Source organism: Lodderomyces beijingensis (assembly GCF_963989305.1).
Source record: "Lodderomyces beijingensis strain CBS 14171 genome assembly, chromosome: 5".
In the NCBI taxonomy this organism is placed as follows: domain Eukaryota; kingdom Fungi; phylum Ascomycota; class Pichiomycetes; order Serinales; family Debaryomycetaceae; genus Lodderomyces; species Lodderomyces beijingensis.
Window position 1 is genome coordinate 1,860,476 of NC_089974.1, and position 15,054 is coordinate 1,875,529.

The 15,054-nt window shown below is 48.3% G+C and overlaps 8 protein-coding genes across 8 annotated transcripts; 1 reads left to right on the forward strand and 7 right to left on the reverse strand. All coding sequences in view use genetic code 12, as the record gives it.

Annotated features, from left to right (window-relative positions):
- Positions 1–220: 220 nt before the first annotated feature.
- Positions 221–1,135, reverse strand: LODBEIA_P46860 (uncharacterized protein; the record flags this gene model as incomplete). Its single annotated transcript, XM_066974934.1, has 1 exon — positions 221–1,135. One exon carries the CDS (start codon positions 1,133–1,135, stop codon positions 221–223), a length of 915 nt encoding a protein of 304 aa, XP_066831624.1.
- A 770-nt stretch (positions 1,136–1,905) lies between these two features.
- LODBEIA_P46870 (uncharacterized protein) lies at positions 1,906–6,684 on the reverse strand (the record flags this gene model as incomplete). Its single annotated transcript, XM_066974935.1, has 1 exon — positions 1,906–6,684. One exon carries the CDS (start codon positions 6,682–6,684, stop codon positions 1,906–1,908), a length of 4,779 nt encoding a protein of 1,592 aa, XP_066831625.1.
- A 1,114-nt stretch (positions 6,685–7,798) lies between these two features.
- Positions 7,799–8,257, reverse strand: LODBEIA_P46880 (uncharacterized protein; the record flags this gene model as incomplete). Its single annotated transcript, XM_066974936.1, has 1 exon — positions 7,799–8,257. The coding sequence occupies one exon, from the start codon at positions 8,255–8,257 to the stop codon at positions 7,799–7,801; it is 459 nt and encodes a 152-aa protein (XP_066831626.1).
- Positions 8,258–8,442: 185 nt separating this feature from the next.
- LODBEIA_P46890 (uncharacterized protein) lies at positions 8,443–8,727 on the forward strand (the record flags this gene model as incomplete). The annotated part of the gene is made up of 1 exon (XM_066974937.1): positions 8,443–8,727. The coding sequence occupies one exon, from the start codon at positions 8,443–8,445 to the stop codon at positions 8,725–8,727; it is 285 nt and encodes a 94-aa protein (XP_066831627.1).
- A 279-nt stretch (positions 8,728–9,006) lies between these two features.
- On the reverse strand, positions 9,007–10,260 carry LODBEIA_P46900 (uncharacterized protein; the record flags this gene model as incomplete). The annotated part of the gene is made up of 1 exon (XM_066974939.1): positions 9,007–10,260. The coding sequence occupies one exon, from the start codon at positions 10,258–10,260 to the stop codon at positions 9,007–9,009; it is 1,254 nt and encodes a 417-aa protein (XP_066831628.1).
- Positions 10,261–11,102: 842 nt separating this feature from the next.
- LODBEIA_P46910 (uncharacterized protein) lies at positions 11,103–13,196 on the reverse strand (the record flags this gene model as incomplete). Its single annotated transcript, XM_066974940.1, has 1 exon — positions 11,103–13,196. One exon carries the CDS (start codon positions 13,194–13,196, stop codon positions 11,103–11,105), a length of 2,094 nt encoding a protein of 697 aa, XP_066831629.1.
- A 185-nt stretch (positions 13,197–13,381) lies between these two features.
- LODBEIA_P46920 (uncharacterized protein) lies at positions 13,382–13,858 on the reverse strand (the record flags this gene model as incomplete). Its single annotated transcript, XM_066974941.1, has 1 exon — positions 13,382–13,858. One exon carries the CDS (start codon positions 13,856–13,858, stop codon positions 13,382–13,384), a length of 477 nt encoding a protein of 158 aa, XP_066831630.1.
- Positions 13,859–13,896: 38 nt separating this feature from the next.
- LODBEIA_P46930 (uncharacterized protein) lies at positions 13,897–14,997 on the reverse strand (the record flags this gene model as incomplete). Its single annotated transcript, XM_066974942.1, has 1 exon — positions 13,897–14,997. One exon carries the CDS (start codon positions 14,995–14,997, stop codon positions 13,897–13,899), a length of 1,101 nt encoding a protein of 366 aa, XP_066831631.1.
- Positions 14,998–15,054: the final 57 nt, after the last annotated feature.

Below are 15,054 nucleotides of genomic sequence, written 5' to 3' on the forward strand. Positions count from 1 at the left end.
CAAGAGCAGCCACCATCAATGAGAGTCTACTAACTCACGTGACAACCTTATTGTTTGGCTACGTGACACCTTCATTGACTCGGGAATAGAGGTTATTTGCCATGACTTTGTGTCCATCGGCATTAACGTTTCGCTTGACACCTCTCGCGTGAACCATCCAAGGCTTTTCAGAGTTTCCACTGGCTTATAGAAATCAGTATTCTATCTAACTATATAAAATTTACTTGAACTTCTTTCCAAACATGATAACTTGCAATTGATCGTACAAGGAAATGACACCGGCACCGGCAACACCTCTCAAGATGTTAGCACCGCAGCCCTTGAAAAGAGACTTGACACCTTCAGCGGCAATAACCTTTCTAGCACAGTCGAGAGCACCGTTGTACTTGACGGCTTGACCTGAGGTCATCATCATACGTCTTCTAACGGTATCCAATGGGTACGAAGCAGTAGAGGCACCGGTGGTGACGGCCCAACCCAAGAGGAACGAGGCCAAGAACGAGCCTTGCAATGGACCAACCAAGACAACTGGTTTCAACGAATCGTAGAGACCAAAGTAGAGACCTCTGTAGACAATGATACCAACAACGGAAGGACCGAAACCTCTGTAAAGACCGGCAATACCGTCGGAAGCCAAGGTCTTCTTGTAAACATCAATCAAACCGTTAAACTCTCTACCTTTACCGTCGCCTTTAGCAGACTTGGCGTCGTTGGCCAACCTGGTTCTGGCATAGTCCAAGGAGTAGACAAAGGCCAACGAAGTGGCACCGGCCAAACCACCAGAGGCCAAGTTACCTGCAAACCAGGTCCAGTAACCCTCATCTTTCTTGAAACCAAACATGGCCTTGAACTTGTCCTTGAAAGCAAAGTTCAAAGCTTGTGTTGGGAAGTATCTGATAACATTGGCGGTGTTACCTCTCCAAAAGGCAATGAGACCTTCATCTGCGGCCGTTCTTCTGAAACAGTCCCCGATACCAGTGTATGGGTGGGACAATCTACCTTGCTTCAACATCTCATCTTGATTCTGAATCAACAACTTGACTCTCTCAATTGGTGCTGCGGCAGTCTTGGAGATTGCGGCGGAGACACCTCCCATAAGGAAATCGACTAAGAAGTTACTCTTTTCAGCTGCCATTGTAGTATTGAATATGTAAACGGGGTTGCTTGGGTGAAATAAAAGGGGAGAAAAAAAAGAAGAGTGTGTAAAAAAGAGGAACAGGAATCAGGAAAAGTTTTCGACATTTTATAAGGAAAAACTTTTTCTCTTTCAGAAACTGCAATAGAGTTGAGCGAATAATTTTCTGATAAAAAGTTTTTTATTTTTGTATATTTCTGTTTTTTTTTATGCAACAACGGTGTTATTGGTGTCGTTTGAGTCGGGAGGTCATGCTGGATAATGTGAATACTATGCCAATGATGATGGATCAACCACCAACGGCTTAACGAGGAGGACTCCCGACTCAAAGACCCGTGTTGTTGGCACTTTTGTAGCTAGAGCTGGCGCCGTGACACACGACTTTCTGGTTATCGCGGTGATTTACGGAATAAAAAAAAATTCATGTAGGAACTGACAATGCACGGTTTTTATTGGCCAATTAGTGCCACCTATATAGAGGGAGAGAAAATTGTTAGACCTGGGCCAACGCAACGGCTCGGTACTGGTGACTCCCTCCCCATCCTATGTGTCCCTGCTGACCCCTCCAAGCAGCGCACATCCCAATGCCAATGCCAGTGCCCAATTGAACCTCACTTCATTCGCTCACTTTCTCCCCATTCCCATCGCTCGATTTTGTGGTATTTTCCACCTGAAAAATTTGAGCCAAAGAGCCAGTGCGCCTCGACACGCGCCATTAATCTTTTCTCGCTCCATCTCATCAACTGTTAGTTTTCTATAATCTACACTGTCTATCTATTTCTCTCGCTAATCATTGAAATGCGTCTCTGGTTTTCATCAAATACCTCCATTTGGATGGTTTCCGTCAGCAAGTCGGAGTGGTGGCGGAAGCTCTTGCTTTTCCTTCGCATTTGAGCGAGGAACCCCGGTGGTGGCGTGTGCGGCGTCGTGGCCTGGTTGCTCATGTCGACCCTATCGTCGGAGACGCGATGGTCCATGCTCATCCGGTTGACCACTGCGCTTGAGTAGGCGCTGATCTTTGGCCTATCGGGGTCTGTTGGGTCATAGTTGGCAGGGTACGGGTCGAAATCGCCTCTTTGCACGCACTCCCTGATGATGTCTTCGTCCTTGGGAAAGTACAATTTCTGTAAAATGTCATAGAAGAACCTTGGAAGTAGGCACACCAAGATTCCAATGAAGATGACCGCCCAGAACGCGGTCATGCCAAACACTTGCGCCGCCGCCTTGTAGAACTCCTGCGACGAGTACTCCGACGACGACCAGAGCCCCGTCCAGATAAACACAATGAGGATCGAGATGCCAATGATTAGCGAGCTGAGCCAGTCCCACCGACGTTGGTGGAAAAGCAAGTACAAGTTGCAACTTGTGCATGCAATGACTGTAACAGGCACCCCGACCCAGAACCTATGGTCGACCGGTTTCCCGTTCTCCCCAGGAAACAGCGTCTTGTACATCAAGTAAGGGAAAAAGAAGGAAATGGCACTCTGGTATATTCCGTCAAGACAGTAAATGTAAAACTTTAAATCGCTCATTTCGTTTCTCAAAATACCCGAGCGGTATAGTTGCGGCACAAGGAGACTCACTTTTGCGCTCACGTCTTGGTCAAAGATGCCCATGAAGATGACGGGAAGCGACGTGAATGCCAAGTTGTAGAACATGAGATAGGTAAACTCAAACAAGTACGTCCCGTCAAAGTCGCAGTAGATCCCGTACCAGAACAAGGCTATGTTGAAGATGATGTTTTTGTAGAAGAACGACGGGATCATTTCGCTGAAGCGTTTGTAGGACCACCGGCCGTGGGTGAGCAACAACCGCGCGAGGAACCGAAACTGGCCAAACGCATAATCAGAGGACATCACCGCTTGCCGGCCTTCTTCTCCCGCGATCCCCACACCGACATCCGCGGCTTGAATCATGGCCACGTCGTTGGACCCGTCTCCAATCGCCAAGGTCATGACATCCAACGTGTCCTTGACTAGCTTGACCACTGCGGCTTTCTGTGCGGGCGACACCCGGCAGCACAACACGGCTCTGCATTTTTTGCAGAGCAAGAGGAATTTCCGTTTGGTGTCGCGGTTCATCAAGGCAAGCTTTAATGCGTCCCCGTCAATAACCACGCCAAACCGGGCATCTGGAGCAGTGTGATCACCAATGGCAGCCTCTTGCTCGTCGATGGTGCCTTCCATGTTGAAGTGGCGGTTCAAGTAAAAGCTGATAACATTGTCGATGATTTGCGCCTCGGCGTTGCCAAAGCCTAGCTCGAGGCCCATCTTTTCTGTTTCCTCGCTAGAATAAGCAGTTTTGATCACGAGCAAGTCCATCTCGTTGCCCAATAAATTACACGAAAAGCCAATGTTGATCGCAGTCTCGACCTTGTCGCCAGTCAAGACCCACAACTTGATCCCGGCCTCGGCCAATAACGAGATGGCATCGGGGACCCCATCTTGTAACCGGTCTTCAATCGCGGTACCCCCAAGCAACACCAACTCCTGCTCGATAGCGTCCGCCACTTGTTCCATCTTGCCCTCTCTATCCTCCAACGAGGACGCCGCCACCTGGTGCCGTTTGTTCCACTCGGTGTACTGCTCCCACGTCAACTCTCGCTCGGCAATGCACAATGTCCGCAACCCCTCCGTGGCGTACTCCTCAAGGTCCCTAGCAGTGGCCTCGAGCATCTCCGGGTCGTTCTCGGTCTTGGACAACCGCTCATAAATAATGCTATCTGCACCTTTGCAGAGCAACAACGCCCTGGGCGGGTCACTCGGTATCTTGATAATAGTGCTCATTCTCTTTCTTGTGGAGTTAAACTCCAACGTGTTCAACACCTGGTACTCCTTGCACGTGCCAAACTCGTCCACCAAAAAGCCCTTTTTCGTGGTGCCTTTGAAATTGAACCCCAAGGAGCGGGCAGTGCCCACTAGCGCGGCCTCATCGGGGGATTGCGCTTTCAACACCAACTTGTGCGGGTTCTTTTCGCTCTGCTCGGCCAAGACCGAGTGGCACAATGCCAACGCCAACATGAAATGGTAGCCAGCCTCCTGTTGGTCTTCACCCGCAGCACCCAAGAGATCGTCAACAAACTTCAGCGAAACAAACGTGATTTCGTCATCGTAGGTGGTGCTTTTGAGCAACCCGCGCAACTTGTCAACCATCTCCACTTTATCCTCTGCAATCATCGCACGTTCATGCGCTGCCTCGGCTTCAACATCCACACCTTGACGTTTTCTCAACCCTGCCAACGCCTCTGTATACGCACGGCCATACGAGACACCGTTTATCGTACACTTTTTAAACTCCATCACGTTTTGCGTCAATGTCCCCGTCTTGTCACTAAATATATACTCAATCTGGCCCAAGTCGTCACTAATGGACCACGATTTCGGGGTGCACGGGAAATCCAACTTTGGATAGTACATCCCCACGTCGGAGTATATGAAAAACGCCTGCGCCGTTTTAATAATTTCAATGGTGATGTACAACGAGATGGGAACCAATGACTGGTACAATATCACCGCGACAAAGAACCCCACGAGCCCGTTGAGCGCGGGGGTGCCCGCAATGGTGCCAAACTCAAAGTAGTCCCGCGACGTCCCTGTTTTCCTATAATACAACCCATTGACTAAGCCCGAGACGAAACAAATGATAAACAACAAGAGAAAGTTCAACAAGACATAGTAGTTCAACTCCTTGGACATGCGCGATTGCTTTGTTGGCGTGACCCCGGCGTTGAGCATGATCTTGGTGTCGTCTCCGGTAAACACCACTATCCCAATAACCCATTTGGTGTTTCTCAAAGAGCATCCACGTAGAAGCAAGTTGTTGATAGTGACGGGCTCCTCTAGTGGGTGCCCGTTGCGAGCAGTGTATTTCAAGTTGCCCTCGTATGAGTAGAGGTTTGCATGCGGGCCCTCTGAGTCAATTTGGAACGACTTGTCGATCAAGTCGTCGGCTTTGGTGATTTTGTCATCGACTGAAGAGTACTTTAATGCTTGTTTGACCTTGAGGTTTGTCTCCCCATCGAGGTTCTTTGTCTCGACAAAGCAACAGTTGTCGTCGTCACTCGTGGATAGAATCACCACATCGGCGGGGACCTCGTCGTTGTTGTAGATACGCAAGAGGTCCCCCACTCTGACATCTTTCCAGCACTTGCGAACAAATTTTAGAGTCTTTGGTTGTGCCTGTCCCGAGGACCGTGGTTTGTGAAACGATTGTCGAATGGTTTCGCCAAACGGATCAATCGAGTTTCGCGGAGTGACAACATCACTTTCAAACGACTTTCGTGCTTCTCCCTCCTGGATGTTGTTTTCACGGTTGTGCTTTTCCCTCGCTCTATTCGCCCTTCCTTCCTTTGTGAGGCTGCTCTTCAGTGCTCCCCAGAACTTGACCAACAACTTTGTGTTCCACTTTTTGAACCTCCTCCAGAGAGACACTTTTTCATCATTCACGTTTCGGTTTTCATAGTGGTAGTCCGAGTCATGCACTTGTTCCAAAATATGCGTATGCTGGTTGTTCACTTCCAAGTCCGTGATTGTCCTCCTGGAGTCCTCTACGGCGTCCTTTATCGCGGTGATAATGACAATGACAATCAACGGCACCGCCGCCATTGACGGTGAGGGGACACCAAAGATCTGGAACGCACCCAAGATAATCAACGCAAGGAAATAAATATTGGCAATGTTGTGGAAAAACTGGTTGAATATGTTTTTCGGTAAGAACGTGAGTGGGGTGTACTTTGTCGTTCTGATCTTGTTCCTGGGGTAGTTGGTGTTTGGCTTGCCCGTCTCCATGTCTGTAAACTGTTCAGGGAGCTCTCTGTTGAACACCACTGTGCGCTTCTCCAGCTTTCTGTTTTTAGAATCCCCTTCCGGCGCGTCTTTGTTGCTGTCAGAGTCCGAGTCACGGTGGTGGAGCTCGGGGAAGTCAATCGAGTGAGTGTTTGGTTTCCTGATGGACTTGATCCTCCCTTTCAACAGTCGGTGGTGGTGCCCCTTGTCGTTGCGGTGTGGATGTAGTATCTTGTTCAAGGTCCTGGACCGGCCCACGCCTGTTTTGGCCAGATCGGGTCTCCCGTTTTTGTCTCTGAACGTGCCCCACCGGTGTCTTCTGGTGGCCAAGTCTTCATGCAGTCCCGACACCTCTGCTGTGTTTTCAGCTTCCTCCGCCTTGGGTTTCTGGTACACTTCATCCTCCAATATCACGTCGTCCAAAAAGGGAGACTTTGGCGATTTGGAAAACCGGTGCTTTGACGGGGAAACCGACGACGAAGACGACGACGAGGGGGGTGTTTGGTTGGACCCCAATTGAAACTTCAAACGAGAGCTTTTCCCGTTGTCGAATGAGTCTGCGGCAAGCTTTGGCGTGGGTGGCATGGAATCATCAGAGTATGAGTCGTGGTTGGCCAGGCTGGCCGAGCCGTGGTACGACAAACGGCCCTTGTCAAAGTGCGCTTCCAACGGTGATTTCAAGATTGAGCCATCATCGTCTTCCAACTCGGCGCTGTGATCACTAAAGGGACTCGTCTGTGCCCTGCTTTTATCACGACTCACCATGGTGCTGTAATTCTACTCAATGGGTCTGCGGTATTTTCGCAATCTTTCCATCCGATCCGGATCTTAGGTGAGATCTGGCAGTGAAAAGATACCAGTAGGTGAATGTGAAGCAGCGCGTTTGACTTTCGAAAGTCAACCTCAGCAATACAAACAACAGATCTTGGATTCACCGGTTTGGTTGTAAAAAAAAAAGCCAGGCCCTTGACCTTTTTCAGAGAAACACGATTCTTTTAATAAAGCCCGAAATATAAAATATTAAAAGAAAAAAAAAAAAAGATTAAAATTTCATTACGGGTTGACATGATTACGGGGTTTGACTGAGAGACCCCCTTCCTCTTGTCAGCCATCTTACTACCTGGCCTTCAGGCGCTTTTCAGTCTACCAGAGCAGTTGCTTTTGCTTAGTGGATGGTCCTTGACTGCACATCGCCTGCCCGTGAAGTAGCAAGGGGGCTGCGTGGTGTGGGCATCTGACCAACGTCATTTCTAACCGGGAACCTGCGGCACGAAGAGTTCGCTTTTCCTTTTCTTTTTTTTTTTTTTTTATTGCCGCTTTCTCTTTCGGTCAATATCAAAACTGCATTCGTGGAAATTCCGTTTTCACCAGGATATGCGGTGTTTATACTGAGACCATAGCATCGGGACAATAGCTAGGTTATGGGATCTGTATGTGATCACGACCATAAGTGGACTGTCTTGTTCTCATTGGTGGAGTTAACCACCACAAAAGAGTCCGAGATTCTCTATTTTCTTTTTGTTTTTTTTTTTCAAGAATGTTCGGGATCGGTTAGTTCAGATTCGGGGCTGGGAGCAACGGCCGTGTTTGGTTAACAAACGACGCGTTGGGTTGAGTTTGTTCTCCATCACCTGGATACATTTACCCTCGACAGGCCTGTGGTGGCCACCCGAATATGAGGTTGTAAACAAGCCCTGCGAAGCAGACCCGCCAGATCTCAAAATCTTATTGTTGAGACTACTATTAATAGGTGAACTTACTCGTAGCAGTATACGGTACAACGACTAGTTCTGTCCACACACATATGATAAAAGATCATCATTCATTATCTAAAAAAAAAAAAAACCCTCTGGTGTAGTTCCCATGCCTTGTAAACAGCTCATTCCTTTCTCGTCGCGTATTTGGCAGTCCATTCCTTTGCCACTTCGACGGCCTTCTTTTCGTCCCGCTTCCAGTCTTCGGCAACATCATTCGCCAAAGGGTCGTCCGGGTTTGGTGCGCCCAACAAGGCCTGTATGCTCAACAAGATGGTTCTGATCTGCAATGCCGGCGACCAGTTGTCCTTGAGCACGTCTAAACATATTCTCCCCAACTTGTCGATATTGGGATGGTAGATCTTGGTCAAAAAGCGCACTTTTGGGGCACACATGGGGTAGTCGTCAGGTAAATAGAGCTCGAGGTGGAACACTCCTTCAGCGTAGGGGGACTGGCTCGGCCCGTCGATTGTCACTTCAAAGTATCGAAGGTTGTCTTCGCTTGGCGTCGCGGTGATCCCCGGGACTGGGTCACTTACTAACCGCTCGGTCTCCTTGAGGATTCGTTTGGGAAGTGCAGCCATTAATTAGTGTGGAGGCTGTAAAATTGGGTGTCAAAAAAGACACCAGTGGTTGGTGATTTTCCCTCTCTGTTATCACCTTGCTCGCCCTCGTTTGTACAAAGTCGTGCAAGCGCTGTCAAAATCGGCCAATAGGTCAAGAGTGAAGATTTCCCTCGAAGCTGTTGCTAGCCCCACTCACGTCACTAATGAGGCAAAGCATGGGTCAGGGGTCGCCAATGTCCCACAAGTTTATCGTGGGCACCATCGCAGTACTTGTTGGAGTCTATGCCGCGCACAAAGTTGGCTCTGATTTCCAGTTTGTCAAATACGAACCACACTCTCCCGAGGAAGTCGAGCGCAGGCAAAGGGAGAAAGTCCCAGTCAAGATGACTGTTCTGGACTCTGCAACTTTAGAGCTAACTCCGGAGGCAAAGTCGAGGATACAAAAGAAGATGCAACAGGAGCAGCGAGGCCAGAATGAGCGAGATTGAGTCAACTGGGTATGGTTTACTTGGCACTGGCAATGCGTGAGCTGACACTGTAGCACCAGAATGAGACTGAAGGGAAAAGAGAGAACAATTGCAATGGTCTGTCCCCATTAAACCAGCGGTAGCTGTGTAAAAGTCTTTATTCTCACGCATCCTTCTCCTAAGGGGCGCGATATCATGGTGCTGAGTCAGAATGGGATAGTGATACTTTTTATAGCATTTTCGCAACAAAATTTGCCAAAATACTTTCACATGTAAATGACATCTCCTCTATACACTAACCTATCCACTTCGAAAATTCATGTACAACAAGTTGTACTCATTTTTCAAATCGTACACCGCCTTTTCATTCCTTTTGTAGCCCAATTCCTTCAAGATCAAGTCGCACCCAACCAACTGCTTTCCAGTCAAGTGCTGCTCATCCGAAATCTCCTCAATCAAGGTCAAGGAAAACTTCTTTGGCTTGAAAATCTTCAACACTTTGGTCAAGACTGTGATCACGTCCACTGTTTCGTTAAAGGGGTAGTTGGTTTCAAACGACGCGTAGCTCCAGCCCGACTCGGGAGTTATGTGGAGCGTGTAGTAGTACCCACCGGCAACGTTGGAACAGATGGAGTTGGAAGAGTAGCCACAGGGAGTAAATGCAAAGGCATCGTTGATGAACTCAAAATTGGCGCTAGCCTGGAGGCAGTTGTCGTCAGTCTTGCAATCCATGCAGTCCTCGTCTTCGGAAACGTCCGACAACGAAGGCGAAGGCAAATGAGTATTGACCCTTGGCGATTGGAAAACCGTGTCCAACTCTGTCTCCATCATGGTTTCCCAGCCTAGCTCGTGTCCCAAATCATCCTGCTCGCCAATATCGTCACCTGGTTTTCTCGAGTAGATAAACTTGGACGCACACTCCGGGTCCAACTCAGTCATCAATATTTCAAAAGTCTGGTCTGCGCTGCTGCCAGCCAGAGGGTGGTCTTGCTCTTCTCCTCCTACATAAAGATACCAATGGTCGTCGCTGTCAAAGTTGCCCACGACGTAGGACTTGCCCAAGCTAAAGTGCTGGTTCAACAACGACACCTCGTGTTTCCAGTCCTTGTGCACGTGGATCTGTTTCTCGGGGAACATGAAAGATCTTCTTGAGTAGAAGACTCGGTAGATTTCCTTGCTGCCCATTGCGCAGATGGACTGCGCCATTGTGAACAACTCCTCCAAGCATGCTAGCGTAGTGGTGGTACCGCACGTTTTCAAGATCAACTTGTGTGGGAACACAAACAACGACGATTCACTCAACAAGTACGCGTCCATGTACCTGGACGATTTCATGGACAAGATCTTGCAGCTGACCAAGTCCAACATCTTGGCCCAAGACTCTCTCGCGATAGAGCGCAAACCTCCCACTGGTGCGCTCTCGGGCAAGACACTCTCCGACTTCCAAAACCAAATCTCCAACAACTTTTCTGGACCTTCAAAGGCAAACGTGGAGTCTAAGTTGATCGATAGTTCATGGTCGACAAACGGTTCGGGGCAAGCAGGAGTGGCCATAGCGAAACTTACTCTTGTGGGGTTCGCTTATTGAAACGGAGAAGTAGCAAGAAACGTTCCAATTGGTAAACTGTGGAGGTGGGTTGCTTTTTTGATGTCAGCGGTGTTTCTCAGGTAAGAATTTGAACGACACGATCGGCGTAGGTGTGATTGTAAGAGTTGCACTTGCTCTGGTAGTACTTTATATTTTCGGCGTTACCCGGGCTCGATCAATCTATTGATAAAAAATAGGCTTTTTCGTAGTGGTTTCTTTGGCATATAAGCACTTTTCACGGAGACTTCAACAAGGACTCAAAAAGACTTTGTTTTTGAAATCGACTTGAAGTAACAGCTCCTGTTTTGTTTGACACGAGACGACGATGGCTTGAAAAGTCTTTTTCGCTGCAAAATTTATGAAAGGGACGATGCGGCCTGTGCTGAGTTCTAACCAGGAGCTCTCTATTATTCAATACTAAAACTCGGACGAAAAGATAAACGGGGGGAGTTTTGGTGATTGCTTTGGGGATGAATGGGTGAATTGGTTGTAAAAAAAAAAAGAAGAAAAATCTCAGCTCTATTATTGCGCAACGTTACTGCAGGCGTGGTGAAAAAAAAAAAAAAAAAAAAAAACAGAGAAAAAGTGACTCTATTCTGCGCAGTGGTGGTAACAGCAAAGCTGCGTACAACGTGAACGGGACAAGGGCAAACACACTGCACAGGGTGATCTTAAGAAATTGCTCTGTTGCACAATGGACGAGTTTGCAAACGCCACCAGCCTCAATGGTCGCACGACCGTTATCTCCATTGGCCTCAAAAGGAAACAAGAATACTCTATTTCATTGGTTACACTGCATCTGTTTAATCTAAACACTTGCCACGATTTCGCTTGCATTTCGCAACACCTCAACCATTCTAATACACTCTTTTCTCTTCTGCACAGTGAGTTCATTCTCCTTGACCAAGTCGGGCAACTCAGGGTTGCTGTACATTTTCTCCAACAACTCCTTCTGGATCTCGTCCTTGGACTTGTTGATCAATTTCAACATGATCGCCTTGGGGACGATGTCAGCGACTGTTCTCTTGACAATATTATAGTACGATGAGATCAACAATTTGATCACTTCTGTCTCCATGGTTTCTCTCTCGGTCATTGTACCCGTTGCTCTCAACACCGGTGGCGGGGCCTCCATCTGCTGCAATCTCTTTTTGTTCTTGGAAGAGAAAAAGCCACCAAAGAATCCATTTGATGACTCCTCCGGCCTGGCAGAGTTTGCTGGGTGTTGTGGGTGTTGTGGTTGTTGTTGTTGTTGTTGCTGCTGTGGCACCGGTTTCCCAGTCTTTGGATCAACTTGCACTTGAGGCTTTGGGTGGAACTTCTCCTCTACAAACGCCATAGCTTGGGTTCCGGTCAACAAGTCAGGGTGTGCTGTGTTGACATACGTTTCCTCGGACTTGATCAAGTCAGTGACAAACTCATTTGTTGGCACCAACGCTTCTCTTAGGTACTGGATGAAATGGTTGGACAACTGTTCCTTCAACGCAGGGTATCTAGTGTATTGCGGTTGGTTAATGATTTGCGACAAGATGCGAACCAACTCGTCAAAGATCAAATTGATGCATCGAATCGATGGCTCCTCCATTCTCTTGATTTGCTGCTTAACCAAAACTGTAAACGCAGCAGTGCCCACAAACAACGACGGAGCCGAACCCGAGGTGTTGTGCAAGATTGTTCTGATATCGGCGTCTCTGATCTGGTCAAACGGGTCCAACGCATTGATCCCGTTTTTGTAGATTTCATGAAACACAAACGAGATCCGCGCGCCGCCGCTCAACTCTTGCGAGCTCAACTCCTTCGACTCACCATCCAAGATCCCCGTGTAGTCCTTGGTAAAGTTTGTAATCATGCTCAACGCAATGGACGCGGGCGACTCTGCCATCTCGGGTCCCAACAAACTCAACTCGTTCAGGTACTTTTTCAACGAGTGCTCAATCTTCATTTTGATATCCGGCAACGTGCTCTTGATGTGGTGGAGCAAGATGCCGTTCAATTTCTTGGCAAGATAGGGCGTGCCGCAGAACTGGGCCTTGGCTCTGTAGGAAGGGTGGTTTTCAAAGAAATTGGCCTCATTAGCCAACGCTTGTCGAATGGTCTTTTTCGTTTCAATGTCCTTTTGCCCTCTGTTGATGACTGGCACATAGCCAAATCTCAACGGAATCACCCTTCCAGCCAAGATATCAATAACGTCGGTGCCTTGGTCCATCAAGTCGACTTTGGTCAAGACACCAATAGTACGCGAGCCCTCAGGGTCAACCTCCCTGGCCAACTTCAACCCGTCCGAGTTGGCCAAATCCGTGTTTGCCGCGTTTACCGACAAGATGATGGCGTTGGGCTTGGAAATAAACTTCATAATCATGTCTCTGATTTGCTTCTCAATATCCTTTGGCTGGTCTCCAACGGGCACTTTTGTCAAACCGGGCAAGTCCACCAACGTCAATGTCAACACGTGGGGCGAGTAGATTCTCAAATTGATGGGCACGGGCGAGATACCCAAGTTCTTACCGGTCTTGGCGTCCGTTTCACGCACAATTTCAGTCCTGATGTCTTCAAAGTTGTAAAACTTTTTACCTGGGAGATGCAAAAACTCCCCCCACTCGTCAGGGTTGTCTTCCTTCTGCCCGCCGCCTTCATTCGCTTCGATATCGAGTAGCTCTTGTTTGTTTTTAGGGGTGGCTCTTCTATTGGTCAACTGCAAAACCAACGGTCTTCTAGTGACAATACCCGTGCCTCGTGGAAGAAAGTCTCTCCCTACAATGTTCTCCAACACTGAAGATTTGCCCGAGGATTGCGATCCCACAACGGTGATCTGAGGCAAGTCGACTGGTGACTGCGAGCCGCCGCCCAATGGAGCCAAAGCATCCTGCAACTTGTTGATTGTAGCAATCAAGCCCTCATCCATGATTGATAATGGCGGAGTGAGGTTGGACAGTTTTGGAGTAGGGCGATAACAATCTGTATATTAAATATTTACAAGTTGTAGTTTTCATCTTGGTGGCACCGGCAACAAGTTTTTCACCGGTACACACGACCTACAGCTAACGAACACCGTTGACCGATGTGATCTCACGCCGGAAACAACTGGTGTTAGTCCATGACGTATACATTGATCTGCAAGTCTGTATACTTTGCAAGAACTGCTTCGGTGTCTTGCCATGGCACTCCGAATATCCCCGCGTTGATCTTTGGCATGTTGATGACAGCTTTGCCGTTGTCTGTTTCAACGTCGATTGCCTTTAATTGACCAACGAGATCATGCACTGCCTCATCCGTGAGCGCCACAATCTCCTCTGGTGTCTGCTGAAAGTCACTGGTGAACAAACAGGCAATGTAGATCCTATTCTTGTCAAAATCATCACCTTTCAACAACAACGAGGTTCCGAGCAAGTTTCGATTCCCGTGGCAGTATTCGCTGTACTGTTGATTAGCGTGAGGAAACTTGCGTCTAAACACAGCTGCGATCCCGCCGCCCCAGCTTCCGCCAGTGTTGCAAGCGTGTGCTAGTATACACGGTTTACGGGCTGTATGGCTAAACAAGTCGCCCTTGATGTATTTGATTGGCATTCGGAAAATTGAGAGAGAAGAAAAGCAACTGTGGGTTGTTACATTTTTACAAACACTGTTTCTCCGGGGGACACATGCCCCACCCCGTTCCAAAAGAACCCCTTTTCACTGCCGCACCCAAACGCATTTTCAAACACCTGCTCTTGTGCGAGACGTGACCCATACGACGTCTCCTCGTAGCTGCTCTGGAGTGCGAAACAGTCGTGGTATTTCGAAACATCGTGTTGCGGCTGGAACCGGTGCTGGGGAGTCACCATGTAGAACTCTATCAAGTCACCTACACTGGGTTGTGCCTCCGCTGATAGCGCGATTATGTCAGCTTTAGCTCCCCATCCCCCGCCACCTGCAACCACTTTGAATCTATCAACGTGGGTGGTGCCCTGTTTCCTCACCTTGACATACACTTCTGTATCTTTCGACTTGAGGCTCATCAACAGATTGTTCTCTTCTAAAAACTTGGCAGCTGGCTTGTTCTCAACCTGTTTTAGTAAATTACCCACGCATTTTGTAATTTTGAACGACTCGTTCGGGTATAGTGGAGTCCAATGGTCTTCGACAATAGCTCTTGAGTGTCGTGGTATCACGCCATGCGGTAACTCCAAGCTCAACTCACACAAGTGCTGTCCCGAGAGGCCCATTTTCGAGTCAAAGTAAAACAAGGTGATGATTGAACCCGAGGAGAAAACGGTGTTTGCAAGAGTAACCCGTGCCTCCATTTCATTCTTCAACTTGAAACTAACGCTCCCGGTGATGTCCTTCCAGTTTTTTCTCGCAGAGACAGGGTTGATCCCGTCGCTTTCGCGTGGCGGTTTGTTGATGTCGTCTTTTTCCTCAAGTAGCACCGACGTGCCGATTTTCATTTCCTGCTCAAGCCACAACTCACTCACACCGTTCCTACTTGAAAACGGAACCATTGTGTCGATGCCCGCTACAACAACCTGTAGTCTGTTTGTCTGGTGTAGATCGATGGCATCTTGAATGATGTTGGGTAGGCACGTCGGTGTCGAGAAAACTAGCACCGACTTGGGGGTAACGTTGCTTGGAGGAGTTAGTCTAAAGTCAACGGGGTTTACTGTTGTTCGTGCATGGTGCTTGAATGCTGGAGAATGAACGAATCGTGCTAGTTGCTTACGGATCATCTTGTTGGTGTCTATAGAGTGGTTCTATATATTTCGCAGCACCATTTTTTTTTTTCC